At 37.1% G+C, this 22,415-nt stretch overlaps 1 protein-coding gene across 2 annotated transcripts in view; it reads right to left on the minus strand.

Moving 5' to 3' along the window:
* LOC129138155 (MAM and LDL-receptor class A domain-containing protein 1-like) overlaps positions 1–20,382 on the minus strand; it is a 52,077-nt gene extending 31,695 nt beyond the window's left edge. The window contains exons 1-2 of one of the 2 annotated variants that reach the window (XR_010154082.1): positions 20,266–20,382; positions 12,757–13,315 (exon numbers count right to left, since the gene is read on the minus strand). Coding sequence is in view for 1 of the 2 variants with exons in the window: in XM_054674356.2 (XP_054530331.1) it covers positions 20,266–20,280 (15 nt within the window). In the remaining variant the exon portion in view is untranslated. Of the gene's footprint in view, positions 1–12,756; positions 13,316–20,265 lie in introns of those variants that run through there. The other variant, XM_054674356.2, reaches the window with a different exon arrangement.
* Between the last annotated feature and the right edge of the window lie 2,033 nt (positions 20,383–22,415).

Here is a 22,415-nt window from a genome sequence, read left to right on the forward strand (position 1 = left end):
CACAGCATCCAGCACAGTAACTAGCACATTATAAGCTCTTAATGTATTTTAAGAAAAAAAGAAACTTCCCCTTTCAACTAAAACTGTTGGTGTTACACTTGGTGCCATGCCATATCCCATCTGTTTTACATGACATACAATTATCAAAAAAAAAATGTGCCAAAGATACTGATTACGCTAATATTTCACACTACTATCTAAACTGCTGACAAATCCTGCATCCTTTTACTTTGAAACCGTGTCTTTCTCTTCCTTACATGGCCTAGTTACTGGATTCCAATTCGATTTCTACCTACATTTATATAGTTTTGCCATGACTGTCCTCCTTTTTCCATTCCCCAACTTATGCCTGCATTTCCAAGTCCTTTCCTTCAATCTTCGGTTATTTATCAAGCATCACTTTCTATCTGGAGTAATATCAATTTCATTTGTTAGATGAATTAAAAGAAATATATATACACACATACACACACGTATGTGTGTATGCATATATATATGTGTATGTGCACAGAGACATATACACACATATGTGTGTATATGTTTTAATTTATATTATATATCATATAAATATATTTAAAATAAATATATAACATATAATTTATATTATAAAATATATAATATAAATTAAAACATATACACATATATGATATACACGTATATCATATATGTTATACATCTGTATAATAGCTATTAGTTGTGGCCAGTCTTACAACATAGTTTTTAAAATCTATCATTTTAATACTAAATGGGTCCATAGAGAACATTTAGAATCTAAAATTCTTAGTTTAGATCTGAATAAATGAGACCCACAAAATTTAAATAACTCATCCATAGGCCCATAGAAAGACCATTGGTTAAATGATGTCCAAACAGTCAAAGAGTCTAATTCTTGACTGGTTTAAAAAGTCCAAATGCTTCAAATTTTTACTTTCACTTTCTCTTTTACAAGGCTTCTTGCTTTTTTTACTGATCACATAGTCACTAATAGGTGTCAAATGACAGAGGAAGCTATACAAATAATACAAAACCAATTTAAACAGTTATTTATATTTAAACAACTATTAATTCTTACTATAAAATTGTAACATCTACCAAGTGGTTAGCACTATACTAATAATATAACATTTTCTACATGTGTCACATTTTATTTTTTTTCATGGCACCTTAATATTCATTATGTAACTGACTTTGGACCCTTACAAGAGGAACAAGTTCTGTAATAATAAATGTTTTTCCAAAATAAACTTTTTTCAATTTAGATTTTAAAATCTCATTTTAGTGAAAATAATACCTGCTTTTGAAACTGTTAGATTAAATTAAATTTGGCCTAAAGCTTCCTCCATAGTTATTACGTAGTACTTTGAATCCCTACATAGCAAACAGCAACCTTAGTATGTAAACAACCAGCAATCTAAGCGTATACTCTTGTAACCGAGTGTCTGCCAATCACAGCAGCCAAAGTTCAGCACAAATGATTAAACCATGTTCATATAAAGCAAAGGCCTTAGCACACCATGCTCAAATAAGGCAAATGCTGAGCTCTAACCAATCAAGCTGTTTCTGTATGTCACTTACTTTTTCTGTCTACAAATACTGCCTGCCCATGTTACTGGGTGGAGCTCTCTGAACTTCTCCTGGTTCTGAGTGCTGCCCAATTCATGAATCTTTCCTTGCTCAATTAAATTATGTTAAATTTAACGTGGGTAAAGTTTTTATTTTAACAAAATTAATGCTGTTAATAACATTTTCTTCTTTAAAAGTTATAGTATTTCATTTGAAATGTAACTTTTAAGTTTTTATTGTCAAGTTCCTGTCCACTTTGTAATTGCTCTTCAAATCTGACTTCCTTGAAAATAAAAATATAATGTTAATGTTATCTTTTTTATTATTTACATGTGGAAATGCTTTGGTGTCACTTAAGCCTCTGATTCTCAAAATGGTATTTGAGGGTATGTTGAACATTAACTGTGACACGATGTGCACATTATAATGTAGTTTGGGGGTGGGGGAATTTAGTTCATCAAAATCTATAATTTAACATAAATTTCTCCTTACAATAAGGCTAATATATATAAAACAGACCTTACAAGACCAAAGAATCATAAGAACACAGGAATAGTCATAAGTGTTGCAAACTCTTTAACATAGAAACTAAACATCACTCCTTAACTGCTTGAAAAAAATAGATAATTTTAATTCTAGAAATCTAGAGTAAAATCTCTTTGGTGGTTTATACCTTCGGAAGCCCTTGCAACCCAAGTTATCCTTGAATATTTAACAGCTATTTCATTACTTATGTGATTTCTTAATGTGATGAATGTTAAGAGAATATTTTTAATGGAGTAATTTAATTTTTGAACATGTTGAGGGTCATTAATTTCTTAAGGCTTTTTGTTTTTGTATTTCTTTTTCAGTTTGTGAAGATGTGGCAGTAGTACAACCAACAAGCCCTTTGGCTTTTCTATTTAAAAAAATTCCATTTGCAAGAACTTTCTAGATCTTCAGTTCATGAGATTCTAGGCACTATGTAGACTAGCTGTGCAAATCAACTATTTTTGATTATATATTTGGTCAAAGTTTTGCTAAACATCTTTCATCATAATTTCACTAAACCAGGTGGCAGCCTTTCTCATTATACACATTTGTATAATGGGATTTTTGATGTCAGTAAGTCACACAACTAAAGAAAAAAGAAACACACTGTTGTATAGAGCCACATATTCATATTAAGCTCAGTGATAGAGAGCATCCCTTTATATCAAACTGATGAAATTGTCCATTAATGCTTTTCCCAAACTGATCAAGCATCATATTTTTGTACATATAGAAATAAAAATTAAGTATTCAATTCTGACAAATTAGTATACTACTTTCCCTGAAAACTGGGAATTACTTATCAAAACCATTATCATTGCATTATCTGGCAGCTCAGCAGGATGGTCTTTTATCTCAGTTATGCCTGGGGTAAATATTCAAGCAATCACCTCAGCTTCATCTGTCACAAGATAAGCCTGAGTTCTATTTTTTGTTCTTGTACTCTGATGTCCAGCCACTGCCCCAGGCTCCTATTTAAGAGGATGAGTTTGTCTCAAGCAGTGCCTCAAATCAGAAATCCCTTTAAAGCATTAGGTCAGAAATTCAAGATCAAATTACATCCAGGCTTTTCCCACTTCATGCCCAGGCATCTTACAGCAGAAGAAAATAAGCACTAGCGCCTCATGCCAGCCTCTTATGGTGTCTCCCCCTCTGGGTATATTCAGCTTGTGTCTGGTCTTCAGTGACCTGGACAGTATCCCCATAAAGTAACCATAAAACAAAATGCCAGTTACTTAATACAAAATGAAAATATAACTCTACATGTGTCTGAATATTTATGCTAGCTGTTTATCAAAATATGGTTATCAGGAAAGGAAATCTACTTGAACAAAATGAAGGATAGAAGTGTTTGCTAAGCAGATAAAGTAGAGGGAGAGAGGTCTGGAATATTCTATTGAGATAGTATCAGCAAACTAATATAGTCAGTTGTCTACCAACTAGAAAGGGATACTGTATTGACACCACAGAACTAAAAGCACAGATATAATCTTCACCATTAACAAAAGCTCTTATTAACTGTTTGACACATCATCATTTTATATAATTCAGCTACCTTCCACTGACTGCATTTAAGTTAGCATCTTTGTAATGAAATTTAAAGAGAGAATATAGGGTCCTTGATGCTATTTAGGAGATAAGCTAGAATGAATTGTCACATTTACAACTCATCTCAAGAAATTTTTAAAATATATTGTGACATTCAATAGCATGGCACTTACTTTACACATCACTTAATCTAATGTTTCCCCAATTTGTCTTTCTTACCATCAGAATCACTAACAGCTTTTGCTAAAAATACAGATTCCTAGGATTCTCCTCTGGAGCTTTTGATATTGGTGTTTGTAGGGAATCTACATTTTTGTATAAGACTTTAGGTTTTTCTGATAATTAGGAAAATTTAAGAGCTACTAATCTAATCTAAGTTCTGTGTTAAAAAGGACAAGTGGATTCCCAGGGATATCAAGTCCTCTGCCTGATAACTGAGATGTTTTATACTTTTTCACACACATGCAAATAAAAGTCCTAGGAATATAAATTACTTGACCTGATAACTGAGATAAGAATGAATTATCAGTTCCTCTTAAATCAAATTTCTATTCAACCATGCAATGTGGGGAGAATACAATATGCATACATTTATTTATTTTATTGCTCAAAAGAAAATTTTTGCTATGTTTTCCCTAGTCTATTGAGGATTCAGTTTGTACCTTGTAGTCTCCTATAAAACCAGCTAAAGCCTACACAAAAAAATCATTTGTAATTTAGATGAGCTCTCTCTTTATTTCTACTTCCTAAGAATCTATTCTGCTTTCTCCAGTTCCTCACATTACCTAGATTATAGTTAAAAATAATGTTGCATCTCATTGTGAACTCTCAGTGTATAAGCTCATGTGGAATCTAGGACTTCTTCCATGACAACATTTCAACACTGAAACAAAATTAATTCTAGTGCAGTCTGAAAGCCACTCAATACACAATTTATTTGTACCTGCTTTTCATCCCTTGGATTCTAAGAGGTATGCTCCAGCAATGATGCAAGCTCACGTACAGAGTTCATGAGTTACTGTAATGTAATTTAACACCATCTAAGATACTATTGTGACTTCTCCTCTCTTGATGGTCTTAGTTCACTGGCCACCTACGGGAGGTGCAGAGAAGCAACCACCTGACAAGGACATCCGTATTTGCTCTTAATTTATACCCAAGGCTGGGATGTTTCATATGATAAAAAGACCAAATACAGAATTAGTCTATATTTGGTCTGGCAATTGATCTCTGCAATAATCAAACCTCAAAGACAATCAAACCTGAAATCTAAGCTACATATTAAATAGCTTGGTTTTTAGGTTGCACGTTGCACGTTGCTGTGTATGCTGGCTTCATAGAAAATGCAAGTAGCAATGGCCATTTTTTAATAGTCATTAGCCTTGAAGCTCTCCTAGTTTTGAATCACATAGAAATAGAAATCAAATCTCACTAGATTTTTTTTTTTTGAAACAGGGTCTGGCTTCATTGCCCAGGCTGAAGAGCAGGGCATGATCTTGGCTCACACCTCTGCCTCTCGGACTCAAGCCATCCTCCCACCTCAGCCTTGGAGTAGCTGGGACCACAGGCATGTGCCACCATATCCTGCTAATATTTTTATTTTTGTACAAATGGGGTTTGTCATATTTCCCAGGCAGGCCTCAAACTCCAAGACTCAAGCAATCCACCTGCCTTGAATTCCCAAAGTACTGGGTTTACAGGTGACAGCCACTACGCCCAGCAACTAAACTTCTAAAAATCAATTTTACATAAAATTATCTAAGCGTGCAAGGAAAGATAAGAAGCCTAAGGAACCAGTGAGTTGAAGAATAAATGCAGTTTAAATCATACATGTAAACAACATGATGTGATGTGGTAGGAATCCTCTAACATGCTTTAAAGCATGAGTAAAAGGTCTTTTCTTAGAAAACTGAATCTTAGTTTAGGATATCTTTAGATAAGAGTATGAAAAGTCATATCATATTGATAAGTAAAGTGCTTCCTTTGGCTAATTTTAAGGATAGGACATTTACTTTCATATAATTCATAGGAATCTTAGACTTAAAAATAAAATTTCCCTTCTCAAATCCTTACTTTCATACTTTTTTTTGCATTTCTTTCACTTTTGTGTTAATGGCCTATGTCTCAACATATTCTATTAAGCCTTCTGGAAACACATACTTTGTTTCCAGCCTCTTCAGAGAACCATCACTCCACTTCCTAGGCTTCTGAAGAAGCAGACCCAAGCTTATGGTTATTACATATTTCTAAATCTAGGTGACCAAGAAAAATTGATACTTTTCCCATCATACCTTTAAGTTAATAATCAGGTGTATGCTGAGAGGTAAAGACCCAAGAGTGTTGGTTGTCTAATTGTGCAGCTGTATAAACAAATCTTAATGCTTGAAAATATTCAAAGGTTATTCTCACATTGATTGTTGGTAACTATGTGTAACAACATGAAAAGAAAAAAAATCAAAGAATTACGTCTGAGGATAATACACAATCTCTAAGGGTAAGAAGAGCAACAAAAATTCTGCTTCAATTACTACTGAAATAATATATTTATCCTGTAAAATCTATGGTGGCTGGTTGTAAAAATTAGGCATTAGCAAACTGATAAAGACTTTTTAATGAAAACATTATGAAACATAGTTTTTAAAAAGTTAAATACACCCACACCAGTTTTTCACATTCTTTGGGCTGCTTTAATGCTGCCATTAAATAATTTATTTAGTTGTGACATAGATCCTATGTTCCATGGAGTCTACCATTCATAAAGATGCAATGTAAGGTAACAAAAATATAAATTGTGTGTGGGGGGGGAGAAGTCAAGAGTATTTTTATGTGACAGAAGTTAAGTTGTTATCAGTGTAAAATAGTCTGTTACAAATACAGGACTCTGTATGTTAGTTTCACTAACCAGAAAGAAATAAATTACAGCAGATACACACACACACACACAAAAAGGGAAAAGAAACAAAGCTTAGCACCACAGAAAACCACCAAACTAGAGAGATAAAGAATAAGAAAGGAAGAAGTGAACAAGTAATCTAAAAAACAACTAATGAAATGGTAGAAGGAAGTCCTAATTTATCAGTAATAAACTTGAATAGAAGTGGATCAAACTCTAATTAAAAGATATAAAGTGGATAAATGGATTCAGATAGCAAAACCCACCTATATGCTGCCTACATGATACTTACCTCACTATTAAAGACAAATAGACTGAAAGTGAAGAGATGGAAAAATATATTTTATGCAAACAAATGAAAAGCAAGCAGGAGTAGCCACAGTCATGTCATATTTTAAAAAGCTTTAAATAAAAAAACTATATAAAAAAGAATGTCACTGTATAATGAAATGATAAAAGGCCCAATTCAATAAGAGGACATAACATATATATCACTTAGGTGTAACTATATATGTACCCAACACCAGAACAACCAGATATATAAAGCAAATATTAGATTTAAAGGTAGAGATAGGCTGCAATACAATATTAGTAGGAAATTTCAACACTCCACTTTAAAAATGGACAGATTATATGAAGAGAAAATCAACCAAAAAATGACAGACTCAAACTATACCATAGACCAAATGGACCTAGCAGGTAAAGAAGATCTCACCTGATATGGTTTGGCTGTATTTCCCCACCCAAATCTCATCTTGATTATAGCTCCCATAATTCATACATGTTGTGGGAGGGAATCAGTGGGAGATAATTGAATCATGGGGGCAGTTTCCCCCATAGTGTTCTTGTGGTAGTGAATACGTCTAACACGATCTGATGGTTTTATAAGGGGGAACCCTTTCACTTGGTTCTCAATTCTATTTTGTTTGCTACCATGTAAGATGTGCCTTTCGCCTTCCATCATGATTGGGAGACCTCCCCAGCCACGTGGAACTATGAGTCCACTAAACCTCTTTTTCTCTGTAAATTACCCAGTCTCGGGTATGTCTTTATCAGCAGTATGAAAACAGACAAATACATCATCCAACAGCTGCAGAATACAAATTATTCTCAACTGTACACCAAACATTCTCTAGGACCAATCATACATTATGACACATAATAAGTCTTAATAAACTTAAGAAGACAGATATCATATGAAGTATCTTTTCTGATTACAGTGATATAAAGCCAGAAATCAACAACAGGAAAGCCCTTGGAAATTTTATAAAAACATGGAAATTAAATAGCATGCACCCAAGAAATCAATAGGTCTCATTAAGACATTAATAGGAAAATTTCAAAAGTCACTGAGACAAGTAAGAATGAAAATCCAACATACCCAAACCTATGGAACGTAGCAAAAGCAGTTCTAAGAGGGAAATTTATAGCAATAAAAGCCTACACCAAAAAAGAAGAAAGATTTTCAAATCACAAAGGAAAATTATACACTTCAAGTAACTAGAACATCAAAAACAAACTAAACCCAAAATTGGTAGAAGGAAGGAAATAATAAAGCTCACCGCAGATATAAATGAAACAGACACTAAAAAATATTTCAAAAGATAAATAAGACAAAGTGTAAAGGTAAAACTGACAAACTTTTAGCTAAACTAAGACAAAAAGAGAGAAAATTCAAATAAATAAAAGATGAAAAAGGAGACATTACAACTGATACACCACAGAAATATAAGGGATTGTAAGACATTACTCATAACTATATGCCAACAAATTTGATAACGTAGAATAAAATGAATAAATTTCTGCACACATACAACTACCAAGATTAAATTGTGAGGAAATATAACATCTGAACACATCAATAATGATATAAAACATCTTCCATCAAAACAACAACAACAACAACCAACACCCAGGACCTGATGTCTTCACTGCTGAATTCTACCAAACAGTTAAAGAATAACTACCAATTCTCCACAAACTTTTCCACAAAAGTAACGAGGAAGGAATACTTCCATACTCATCTTATGAGGCTCGCAATATCCTGATTCTAAAACCAGACAAACACATGCACAAAATGAAAATATCAGGCCAATATTCCTGAAGAACATAGATACAAAAATTCTCAACAAGATACAAGTGAACTGACTTCGACAGCACACTAAAAAGAGTATTCACTATAATCAAGTGGGATTCATCCCAGGGATGAAAGGATGGCTTAACATGCACAAATCAGTAAATATGATACACCACCACAATAGAAAGAAAAACAAAAACCATGTGATCATTTCAACAGATGCAAAAAGAACACTTGACAAAAGTCAACATTCCTTTATGATAAAAACTGTCAAGAAAGTAGGTATAGGAGTGTACCTCAACGCAGTAAAGGCCATATGTGACAAACCCACAGCTAACATCTTATTTATGGTGAATAGTTAAATGCTTTTCCTCTATGATATGGAGGAAGACAAGGATGTCAACTTCTACCACTTCTATTTAGCATAGTACTGGAGGTCAGAGCCAGAGCAATTCGACAAAAGAAATAAATAAGAGGGATCCAAACTGGAAAGAAGGAAGTCAGATTGTTTCTGTTTGTAGAAAATGTGATCTCACATACATATGTATACATCTATATATATGATCATATAGATATATATGATCTCTCTCTCTTTAGGGTTCTTTCTATATATACTTATATAGAGTGAGAACCCTAAAGACTTGACCAAAAACTACTAGAAATAATAAATAAATTCAGTAAAGTTGTAGTATACAAAATCAACACCGAAAATTCAGTGGTGTTTCTATACACTAATAGTGAACTATCTGAAAAAGTCATCAAGAAAGGAATTCCATTTACAATAGCTACCAAGAAATCTGCAGATAAATGTAATCAAGGTCGTGAAAGATCTCTACAATGAAAACTATAACACAGTGATGGAAAAATTTATGATACACAAAAAATGGACATTATATACTCATGGAATGGAAGAACTGATACTATTGAAATGACCATACTAACAAAATGTCCTACAGATTCAATGCAATCCCTATCAAAATACCAATGAAATTCTTCAGAGAAATAGAAAAAAATACCCTAAAATTTGTATGAAACCAGAAAAGACCCCAAATAACCAAAGCAATCCTGTGCAAAAATAACAAAGCTGGAGGCACCACACTACCTGACTTCAAAATATACTACAAAGCCATAGTAAGCAAAACAGCATGGCACTGCCATAAAGCAAACACATAGACCAATGGAAGAGAATATACAGCTCAGAAATAAATTCTCATACCTAAAGTCAACTGATTTTCAAAAAAGGAGTCAAGAGCACACACAGGGGTAAAGACAGTCTCTTCATTAAATGGTACTGAGAAGATTGGATATCTAATGTGGGATAATGAAATTAGACCCCTATGTTTTACCTTATACAAAAATCAACTCAAATGCGATTAAAGACCTAAAAGTAAGATTGAAAACTATGAAAAACTACTAGAAGATAACATGTGGGAAATTCTCTATAACTTTGGGTTGTACAAGGATTTTTTAAATGAGACGTCAAAAGCACAGGCAACAAAAGCAAAAATAGATAAATGGGGTTTCATCAAACTAAAATGCTTTTGCACAGCAAAGGAAACTTAACAGAGTGCAAAAACAACTTACAGAATGGGATACAATATTTGCAAACTATACATCTGCTAAGGAGTTAATGCCCAGATTATATAAGAAACTTAAACAACTCAACAGCAAAAACATAAATAACTTATTTAAAAATGGGCAAAACTGGGAGGCTGAGGCAGGTGGATTGCCTGAGGTCAGGAGTTTGAGACCAGCCTGACCAATATGGTGAAATCATTTCTCTACTAAAAATATAAAAATTTAGCCAAACATGATGGCGTGTGCCTGTAACCCCAGCTACTCAGCAGGCTGAGGCAGGGGAATTGCTTGAACCAGGGAGATGGAGGTTGCCGTGAGCCCCGATTGCACCACTGCACTCCAGCTTGGGCAACAGAGCAAGACTCCTTCTCAAAAAAAAAAAAAAAAGGACAAAATAAACTAAAAGACATGCCACAAGAGAAAATATAGAAATGGTCAAGACGAATATATAATAAAATCATGTTCAACATCACTAACCATCAGGGAAATGCAAATCAAAACCACAATGAGATACCAGTTCACCCATTAGAATGGCTATTACCAAAAAGGTAAAAGATAACAAGAGTTGGCAAGGAAGTGGAGAAAAGGGAACACTTACACACTGTTGATGGGATTGTAAACTAGTACAACCATTAAGCAAAACTTTATAGAAGTTTGCTAAAAAATAAAAAAAAAAAAACAAAAAAAACCAATCATTCGATCACATAACCCAGCAATCCCACTACTGGGTATATATCCATAGGAAATGAAATCATTGTGTTTGAAAAATATCTGCACTCTTATGTTTACTGTAGCACTATTTCTAATAATCAGATATGGAATCAACCTATGTGTCTAAAAACAAACAAGTGAATTATATATATATATATAATATATATATATTATAGGGTTAGGGTTAGGGTTAGTGGTGATGGGTGAGGAACAGAACATCATTTACATATATAAAGAACAGCATGCTGTTTTCTTCCTTGAAGAGGAGCTGACCCTCCTCCCTGCTTGGCCATCATGCTTAGCCATGGGCCTGAGCTTGGTTGATGGTAGGGAACAAAAAGAATATGGGCCATCTGATCACATGGCTCTGGCTTTGAGCCCCAGCTGTGCTACTTAGTAGCTGTGTGATCTTGGGAAGCCACTTCACTTCTCTGAGCTTCATTTTTCTCCCATGCAAGATGGAGATAACAATTCTCTTGTAACTCAACTCTATCTTTATCACTTAGTGAATCTTACCTAAATCCACATCTTCAATTTTTTTAATTTTTAATTAAGGTAAGATTTACATGCAGTAAAATGTATACGTTTTAGAGTGTAGTTCTGTGAGTTTTGACAAATGCATACAGTTGTGTAACCACATCACAATTGAGATACAGAGCAGCTCCATCACTCCCCAAAATTCACAACCCTCCCCACACCTCCTTGCAGTCAGCTACCCCCATCTCTGCCCCAGGCAACCTCAGATCTGATTTCATCACTAAGGATTAGTTTTGCCTAGAGTGTCGTATAAATTGCATCATACATATGTACTTTTTTACATCTGACTTCTTTCACTCATCATGTTGTTACATGGACCTGTAGTTTGTTTCTGTTGAAGAACAATATTCCATTGTATAGATGGACCACCATTTGTCATCTATTCACAATCCATGCACATTGGGTTGTTTCCGTTTGAGGGTTATAATGGCTACAGCCGCAATGAACATTATTTTGCAAAGTTTTCAGTAGACAAATGATTTTATTTCTGTTGGGTAAATAGGAATGCAATGGCTGAGTTGTATCGTATGTATATATTGAAATTCTGTAGAAACTACCTGTTTTCCAAAGGAGTTGTACAATTTTCCATGTCCCCCATAATATATGAGGGTTTTGGTTGTTCTGCATCCTGGGAACATTTAGCATTGTCAGTCTTTTAAAATTTTAGTCATTCTAGTGTGAAATGGTATCTCATTGTGGTTTTAACTTGCATTTTTCTAATGGCTAATGATGTTGAGTACTTATGTGTTTATTGGTCATTTGGAAAATCTATTTTGTGAAGTGCCTGTTCAAGCCTTTTGTGTGTCTGCAATTTTTACTAGCGAGTTTATTTCTTCTTATTTAAACGTCACTCTGGGCTCCGGACAAATATATCAATGGAATTCTTCATACTGCTGCTTGTATGTTTCGAAAGGACCTCAGCTGAACATAAAGGTAAACTTACAATTTTCTCTCTCACTCTTACCCCCTCCACTTTCAGACCTTGGCCTCCACCGCTGACACATTCTCTCATCATCCACACAGTGGCACAGACCAGAAACCTAGGCAGCTTTCCTGATACCTCTTCTCATCTGTTTCCCTACTCCCACCCAATCCATCGTGTTTCCTCCTGCCTATTTCTTGAACCCAATCAATTCCCCCAAATTCCTCCATCTCCACCATTGCCTAAGCCACCATGGTCTCTCACTTGCATTACTGCAATAGCCTCCTTTCTGTCTTTCTTCTTTCTTTCTTTCTTTTTTTTAATTTTGGAAAGGAAGTCTCTGTCACCTAGGCTGGAGTGCAGTGGCGCAGTCTAGGCTCACTGCAACCTCAGCCTCCCAGGTTCAAGCAATTCTCCTGCCTCAGCCTCCCAAGCAGCTGGGATTATAGGTGCTCACCACCACAACCCGCTAATTTTTGTATTTTTAGTAGAGACGGGGTTTCACCGTGTTGGCCAGGCTGATCTCGAACTCCTGGCCTCAAGTAATCTGCCCACCTCAGCCTCCCAAAGTGCTGGGATTACAGGCGCGAGCCACCACACCCAGCCAATAGCTTCCTTTCTAACAAGTCTTGTTCCCTTCAGGCTGTACTCCATGTACCAATCAGTGTCAGGCCTTTCGAAAACACAGATGTGATTGTAAGACTCTCTTATCCAAATCCTTAATGGCAGCCCATAACTCTTAACATAATTATTTGTTCCTTAATGTGATCTGTAAGACGAGCCATGCCCCAGCCAGACAGTTGTCTTCGAGCCGTGGTTCTAGGCTCCTTGTGTCTCAGGGCCTTTGCACAGACTGACCTGTGTTTGCAACACTCCTTCTCTCATCTTCACCTCACTAACTCCTGCTCATTCTTCACATCGCAGTTCAAATTTCACTTCCTCCAAGAAGTCTGCCCTGTTCAGAGACAAGAATAGGAATGCTCTACACTTCTTTCATAGACTTATCTTATAATGATGTATTTCTGGGACTATTCAAAGTATGTTTCTCTCACTAGACTAATAAGCTCTGTGGGGAACGAATCTGTTTCGTTTGTGGTGCGTCCGGGTACCTAACACCAGGAGCAGCTACGTAACATGAGGCCCAGGGCAAAATGAAAATGCAGTGCTTCTGTTCAAAGAGCAGGAAAAAGTGTCATTGAAGGTGCTCAAACATACAGTGTTTTCCTTTCTTCTGTGTTCTCTCTCACTTGACTTGTCATGGTATTTTTATTTGCTATTTAATGTCATGCTAAGTTAAAAAACAAATTTAAGGCTGGGTGCAATGGCTCACGCATGTAGTCCCAGCACTTTGAGAGGCTGAGGTGGGCGGATCATGAGGTCAGGAGTTCGAGACAAGCCTGGACAACATAGTGAAACCCCATCTCTACTAAAAATACAAAAAATTAGCTGGGCATGGTGGCGGATGCCTGTAATCCCAGCTACTCGGGAGACTGAGGCAGGAGAATGGCTTGAATGTGGGAGGCAGAGGTTGCAGTGAGACAAGATTATGCCATTGCACTCCAGCCTGGGTGACAGAGCGAGACTCCATCTAAAAAAAATAAGATAAAATAAAATAAAAAATAAATTTAAATTATCGTGACTTTTTAACATTTGTTTTTATATTGTAGGATGCAAGGTATAAATGAAAATATTAGCATTGACTTCATATGTAGAATCAACACAATTACACAGTTCACATTCCATAGCTCATCCATGTGTATGTATTTCATTCTTGCTAAAACAGTAGATACGCTGCACAAAACTAGCTCAGCTCTTTCTATCTCACTTCCTGACACCCACACACTCCAGCAATACTCTCTACCTTGGGATCATGGACACTAAGGAAGGACTGAAAGGACAGGAGCTATAGGCTGCTCTCTCTTCCCCTTTCCTTGTTCCATACAAGTACTAACGAGGCCAGGCCCTGCTTAGCTTCTGAGACGAGATTGGGCACCCTCAGGGCACTGTGGCCATAGTGTCCTGCCATTTCCTTTCATGTCATCTCAACACGGGGGTCGGTTAGCACAGGGAAGTAACTCCAATAAGAGGATACAACAGAGCTCCTCAGTCATTTGTGTCTCTACAAATGTCATTGCCTTCTTTCTGTGTACAAGCGCATTCTGGTTTCAGTGGAAAGTGAGGCCTCTCCAGTTGGTTAGTGCCCCGCTCACTCAGTCACTGACTAACAACCCTGCCTCTACTCACAGCATGCTGAGTTTCCTGCACATCCCACAGCATGGCTCCCCAGGGGCATGGAGAAGATTATGTGAATGGGGCGGCAGGGAACGGCGGCCACACACATCACATGTGGCTCCTCTGCTCCTGTGCATGCCCCCTTGTCCTACAGGACTTCGCTGACAAAACAGAAGTGTAAAGATATCGTTATTAATGTGACAGCAGAGTGTTAAACCGAATGCGGGGCACTTTCAAGTGCAGGACACTATGCAACTGACTTCGCAGGACTCAGAAAGTGGCCCTGCCTAGCACATGGCCACATAGCAGATGCTAATCAATGTGTTAAGTAAAGGAATGAAGGGTTGTCACCTGATAGAAGATAAACAGTTCTTCTGGTTTTGATACAAACTAAAGGCCTCTCTCCTCCATCACCTTGGAGATCCCACATAAATATCAGAGGGGCACCACTGCCTGTGATTGCCTATCTTTCTGGAGAGGAGAGAGACAGTTGCTCTAATATGTCAGAGCAAGAGTGAGAGGGAGGGTATGAGGGGAAGCTGACAAGGCTTATCTGTGAATTAATCACCGCACTTTGCATGTACTGCAGGTCACACCTTGTATCCTATGCTCTTAAGACATGGTCCAAGTGTGAACTAAGCTCATAGCTCACTGCCTTCATCCACCTCCATCGCCGCTCCAGAAGAGAGTTCGAGTTGCTACTTCATTAGCAGAAGGCCTCTGGACCCATCCTGGAGGGGTCCGGGAGCAGAGAGAGCAGCTCAGTCAAGGTCAGAGCCACAGGTTGCTGGACCTTCTCAAATTCCTCATGTACTGCCTTGATTTTCATCACATGCAGAAAGATCTCTGAGAATCACAAAGCCCAAGAGCCAGGAGACCTGGGTTCAAAATCTGGCTTTGTGTGAGCCTGGGCAAGTGATATCTTCTCTCTGGGCCTCATTATCTGCTCCATTAAATAAGAAAAGGAACTAGTTAAGTGGCCTAAAAGCAATGTTTCCCAGGAGCTCTGATGTCTCAGGAATTGCACTGGTCGGGACAGGGGAGATTCTCCCCAGCTTCAGTCAGCAGTAATAATAATAACAGGAGGCTGGGTGCAGTGGCTCATGCCTGTAATCTCAGCACTTTGGGAAGCCAAGGGGGTTGGATCACAAGGTCAGGAGATCGAGACAATCCTGGCCAACATGGTGAAACCCTCTCTCTACTAAAAATACAAAAAGTAGCTGGGCATGGTGGTGTGTGACTGTAGTCCCAGCTACTTGGGAGGCTGAGGCAGGAGAATCACCTGAACCTGGGAGGTGGAGGTTGCATGAGCCAAGATCGCACCACTGCACTCCAGCCTGGCAACAGAGTGAGGCTCCGTCTCAAATAATAATAATAATAGGAAACATTTACAGAGTACCCACTGCCCCAGGTGCCATCATAAATGCTTCACATACATTCACTCATGCAGTACTCACAATATTCCTATGACATGGGTTTCAACTTCTATGCCCATCATCAGATGAGAAACTGAAGTGCTGAATGTCTAAGTGACTACTCAAGGTCACACAGCTAGTAAATGACAAGGCAAGGATTCGAGCCTTTGTAGTCTGGCTCTAGGGTGTGTCTGCTTAACTACACTGTTCCCATTGTTTTACCTCCCTCCCTCCCACCAACCCATCCATTCACCCACCCATTCATCCAAACATCCACCCATACATCCATCCATCTGCCCACCCACCTATGCATCCATCTCGAGTTTCATGTAAGAGTTTATTTAATAAAGGAATTCTGAAGAATTATAAAAAATAAAAACTTGAAAACTACTCAAGATTGCTATTTAAACTGCAAAAGTCCTCAGGGGTGGGGTTCTATGACTCACATTGCACTTAGAATAAAGAGAAATTCTTTTTATACAATATAAGTTCCTGCAGAATGCAGACACTTTCTACTTCTCCAGCCTCTTTTCAACTCCTCTCCTACTAGCTTCTGTATTTAAGCCACATTAGACCTTTCTTCAGTTTTTTATATAGACTTTGTTGCATCACACCTCAGAGATTCTGTGCATGTTCTTCCTCCTGCCTAGAAAGGATCATCCCTCCACTTTCGCCAACTAATCCCTGTTCAACTTTTCATCTTAGCAGGAGGCCCATTCTCTTTGGCAATCCTCTGGCCTCCAGCCCATTTATTATATACTCACATGTCAACATGTACTTCGTACAGCATGTAACACAATTGCACTTTTATATTTTAACAAATTATATTTCCCATATTGAACTGTAAGTCTCCTGAAAGGAGGAATTTTGTTCTTGCTCATCATCAACTTTTTCAACATCCAGTGCACCATTTAGAACTTAGATGTAGTCAATACAGGTTTGTGGAATGAAAGAGGAAAAGAAAGAATTAATATTCCTTTAAATTAGGATGGCAAAGATCGTATATAGAAAATTGGCTAAGTTGTGGTCCATTCATATTTGCTCCCAATTAAGGAGCACAGCTATGAAAAGGAAGGCTTCAAATTAATAACCAAGAGATTTTTTAAAAAAGAAAACTGGCCAGGTACTGTGGCTTATGTCTGTAATATCAGCATGTTGGGAGGCCAAGGCAGGATTACTTGAGCCCAGAAATTCCAGACCAGCCTGAGAATTTGGCAAAACTCTGTCTCTACAAAAAATACAAAAATTAGCCAAGTTTGGTGGCATGTGCCTGTAGTACCAGCTCCTTGGGAGGCTGAGGTGGAAGAATAGCTTGAGTCTGGGAGGTCAAGGCTGCAATGAGCTGTGATCGCACCACTGCACTCAAGCCTGGGTGGTACAGTAAGACCCTGTCTCAAAAAAAAAAAAAAAGAAAAATCACTAAGCAAAATAAGACATGTGAAGGATCATGTCAAAGGTAAGAAAAATTAGGGGAACATTAAAAGCTTTCTTCCCAAGCCACTAAATCAACTTGACTAACAAAATTACCACTTGATTTAGCATTAGAAAATTACATTACATATCAAACATAAACCCATTAATCAAATACTAAAGAAATTTCTGAGTTAAATGGTATAATGTTAGCTTATGCCAGAGCTGACCTTGAAAGATTGTTCAAATATGGCTCAGTGTGATTGAAAGTTCTGTGTGAATACGTTTTTGGAAAGATCCAACAGCAACACCTTAGTGTATGTTTTTGAAATAAAATGTATCTGAGTAGCAGCAAAGTTATCCATTTCTTCTAGGTCCTCCAATTTGTTGGCATAAAATTGTTCATAATAATCCCTTATGACCATTTTTATTTCTGAGGTATCTATTGCAATGTCTCCACTTTCATTTCTGATTTTATTTATTTGAGTCTGCTTTTTTTAGTGAATCTAGCTAGGAGTTTGTAGATTTTATTTTTTCAAAGAACCAACTTTTGATTTTATTTATATTTTCTATAGTTTTACTATACTACATTTTATTTGCTTCTGTTCTGATCTTCATTATTTCCTTCCTTTTGCTCACTTTGGGTTTAGTTTGTTCTTTCTTTAGCTCCTTGGGGCATAGTGTTAGTCTACTTATTTAGATCTTTTTCCTTTTTTAATCTAGGCATTTATTGCTATAAACTTCTCTCTTAGAACTGACTTTGCTGCATACTGTAGGTTTTGATACATTGTGTTTCCATTGTCATTAATCTCAAAATATTTTTTAATTTCCCTCTTGATTTCTTCTTTGACCCATTAGTTCATCATAAGCATGTTGTTTAATTTCCACATATTTGTAAATTTTCCAAGATTCCTCCTGTTATTGATTTTTAGCTTCACACTACTGTGGTTGGAAACAATACTAGACATGATTTCAATCTTTTTGAATTTGTTAAGGTTTATTTTGTGGCCTAACATATGGTCTATCCTGGAGAATGTTCTATGTATGCTAGAGAAGAATGTATATTCTGCTGTTGTTGGATGTATGTAGGTCTGATAGGTCCATTTGGTCTGAAGTATAGTTCAAATTTATTGTTGTCTTGTTAATTTTTTGTCTGGTTGATCTCTCCATTGTTGCAAGTGGAGTACTGAAGTCCCCTATTAGTGTTATATTGCTGTATATTTCTTCCTTCATGTCCACTAATATTTGCTTTACATATTTAAGTGCTTCAATTTTGGATGCATGTATGTTTACAATTGTTATGTCCTCTTGATAAGATGACCTCTTTATCATTAAATCATGACCTTCTTTGTCTCTTGGAACAGCTTTTTACTGGAAGTCTGTTTTATCTGATATAAGTATAGGCACCCCTGCTCTCTTTTGGTAACTGTCTGTTTTCATGGAATATCTCCTTCTATCCCTTTACTTTCAATATATGCCTATTCTTAAAGTTTAAAAATGGGTCTCTTGTAGGCAGCATCTAGTTGGATCTTGTTGTTGATCCACTCAGCCATTCTATATCTTTTGATTGGACAGTTTAGCCCATGTACCAGCAAGGTTATTATTGATAGTAAAAGACTTACTCCTGCCATTTTGCTAATTGTTTTCTGGTTACTTTGTAGATAATTTGTTCTCTTCTTCCTCTATTGTTGTCTACCTTTGTGGTTTGGTGGTTTAGTTTTCTGCTTTGTGGTTACAATATTGTTTTTTAAATATTCAACATGAATACACTTTCTTGTTTGGATAACGTGTAAAACGTCTACAAGGAGGGATAGATAATAAGTTTTCCCTTCAGAATGCACTGCTTTGCCTGGGATGAGGAATAATTTATAATGGTAACTGTTGCTGGTTAAAATTTGGCTCCTACCCACATTCATGCAAACTCAGCGTTCTAGATTAAAAGAGATTTAAGAGACTTGCCAAGCAAATGCATGGCATCCTTAGATGTATCCTGATTTGAATAAAACAGCTATAAATAATAATATTTTGGGGATTATTGAAAAATTTGACTATAGATTAGTTTTCAGGTGATATTGGAGAATTAATGTTATTATTGTTAGGTATGTTAGCACGGTCATGCAGCAATGTGTCTTTCTTTTTAAGAGATGCATACAAAAATATTTGGGTGTGAAATGTTCTTGTGCTATAATTTGCTTTAAAATTCTTCAGAAAAAAAAGATAAGCAAAATAGAAAAACAAGATAATGAGTACATGTTATCTATTTCTTATTCTCCCTATTTTTTTGTGTGTTCAATTTTTAAAAGAAAATTACTCCATACATATATCCCACCCCCTCCACTAAGGACCCCCAAACTATAAATTGCTGTGAATATAAGAAAAAGTGAAACAATTCTATGATTTTGAGAGAAAGTCAACACTGTAGGAAAAAGAGAGCCCAGGATTTGGGCTAAAAATCATTAATCTGACCCTGATCAACCCTGTGGCCTTCAGCAGTAACTCAGCCTCTCAGGCCTTTGATTTGTTCATGTGTAAAATGAGGGTCATTGTCATTTAGACAACGACCTTCAGGGTATGTTTTAATGTTAAAATTCAGAGTCCTTCCATATCAGATAAGCATCAACTATTCAATAGTTTATGCTGAAGAGTACAGGGGACCAAGAGACCACCCAAATGGGTTCATGAGCCCTTCATGCCACTTCTTTGTTGGGTCACTTTGGGCACCTCACTAAATTTTTCTGAGCTAGGTCCTCTGCACCTTGCTTGTCTATCATCAAAGGGTCACTGTGAGACTATAATAATATAAGAGGAAAGAAATCGTGATTATTAAGGCATATGCTGAACCACATACCTCCATTGGCAACATTAAACTTCACTCCAAACTCTCCCCCTGGTCCTCCAGGGCAGTGGCTGGCTGTTAGAATGATTCCACCAGCTGCCTTGATCTTCCTGATAATGCAGGAAACCGCAGGTGTAGACAAGATGCCATTCTGTCCAATAATCAGTCGTCCAATCTAAACCATCCAAAAAAAAATCAATCCAGTTGCTTGGGATTAAAGGCATTTCAACAGGAAAGTGCCCCAGGCTCTGTTAACATACAGCCAATCACTTGATAAAAGAAACAGAGTAGGCTTTAGATTAGGGGAGGCAGGGTAGGGGGAGCACTGACATTGTCTCTCCTATCTAATGTCTCTAAGACCATTTGGTGCACCTGCATCTAGTAGTCAATTATTAACCTGTAAATAGGATATGCCTCACTGATCTTCAGTCGTTTGAAACATCTGCTTCTGATAATCGAGGGGTTAGCTTGAATCACACAAGAAGTTCTTAGTTTGCTACTGACTCAGAAACTATGCATATGAACATGCTAGAGATTACAAGAAAAAAGAAATGGAGTGCTTCTCTGCTTCTTCTGCTTCCTGTAACTTAGAACAAGCTCAGAGAGCAAGGGGACTGATTTACTACAACCTCATCATCTGTAGGCATATTTTAACTGTAATCTTCAGGAATGACTTTTCTCCTGAAAGTAGGAATTCTCTTTCTGCTGTTAAGTGACAGCATGTGCTGGAGACATTGGAGAAATTACCCAGCCATGCTAAGCAGAGATCTGGAGGTCATCCATGGATGCAGCCAGATTCTTTCTAGAGCTACAAAACTGACTTTCTAAAAAGTCAGCAACACAGGGCTGAAGAACATTTATTGCTACACCTTGTTTTAAAATTGGATTCAATATCATCCAATCTAGTAGTTCTCAATATTTCTACAAAATAGAATCACTTATGAAGCTTTTCAAAATCCTAGTACTCAAACTGCATTCTAGACAGATGATATTGCAATCTCTGGGGTTGAGAGCCCAGCATTAGTAGTTTTAAAGCTCCACAGATGATCCCAATGTTCAGCCAAGCTCGGTAATAAAGCCCCCTTGTTACTCAAAGGGCTGGCAGCATGGGCATCACCTGCAAGCTTGATAGAAATGCAGAACCTCAGCTGGGCATGGTGGCTCCACCTAAAATCCCAGCACTTTGGGAGGCTGAGGTGGGCAGATCACTTGAGCTCCAGAGTTCGAGACCAGGCTGGCCAATGTGTTGAAACCCTATTTCTACTAAAAATACAAAAATTAGCTGAGCATGGTGGTGCACCCCTGTAGTCCCAGCTACTCCGGAGGCTGAGGTGGGAGAATTGCTTGAACCTGGGAGGCAGAGGGTGCAGTGAGCTAAGATGGCATCACAGCACTCCAGCCTTGGCTACAGAGTGAGACTCTGTCTGAAGGAAGGAAGGAAGGAAGGAAGGAAGGAAGGAAGGAAAGGAAGGAAGGAAGGAAAGAAAGAAAGGAAGGAAGGAAAGAAAGAAAGAAAGGGAAAGAAAGAAAGAGAAAGAAAAAGAAAGAGAAAGAAAGAAATAGAAAGAAAAAGAAAGAAAGAGAAAGAAAGAAATGCAGAACCTCAAGGCCCACCCAAGGCCTACCGAATAAGAACCTGTATTTTAATAAGATCCTCTCCTCTCTTCCCAGATAATTCATTTGATAAGTACTGATATAACCAACAAGCCAAAACAAACCTTAACATACAGTTCAACAACAAAGTTGCCCTGGCACCATCATTGCTAGAGGTCAGTCACTGACCAAATATAACAATCAGCGAGATCAGGGGAAAAAAAATTACAGAAGATATCAAAACACACACACACACACACACACACACACACACACACACACACACACACAGAGAGAGAGAGAGAGAGAGAGAGAGCTCAAAAGCAAAGTGGCCTTGGGATGATTTAGTATGGAAATCCACAAGATCCCCAGGCTACATATTTTCAAGTAGAGGAGACAGATTATAAACAAGCAATAATAATAATAGTTACTAGTGAGGTACATATTAGGAAGGAATTAGACTGCTGTTATAAAGGACGTCAATTTTAATAATAATATAATAATAATAGCTAAGGGAGCTTAGATTTTATTCTAAGTACAACCAGAATCCATTGAAAGGTTTTAAACAG

The sequence above is a fragment of the Pan troglodytes genome, chromosome 21 (assembly GCF_028858775.2).
Source record: "Pan troglodytes isolate AG18354 chromosome 21, NHGRI_mPanTro3-v2.0_pri, whole genome shotgun sequence".
Taxonomy (NCBI): Eukaryota; Metazoa; Chordata; class Mammalia; order Primates; family Hominidae; genus Pan; species Pan troglodytes.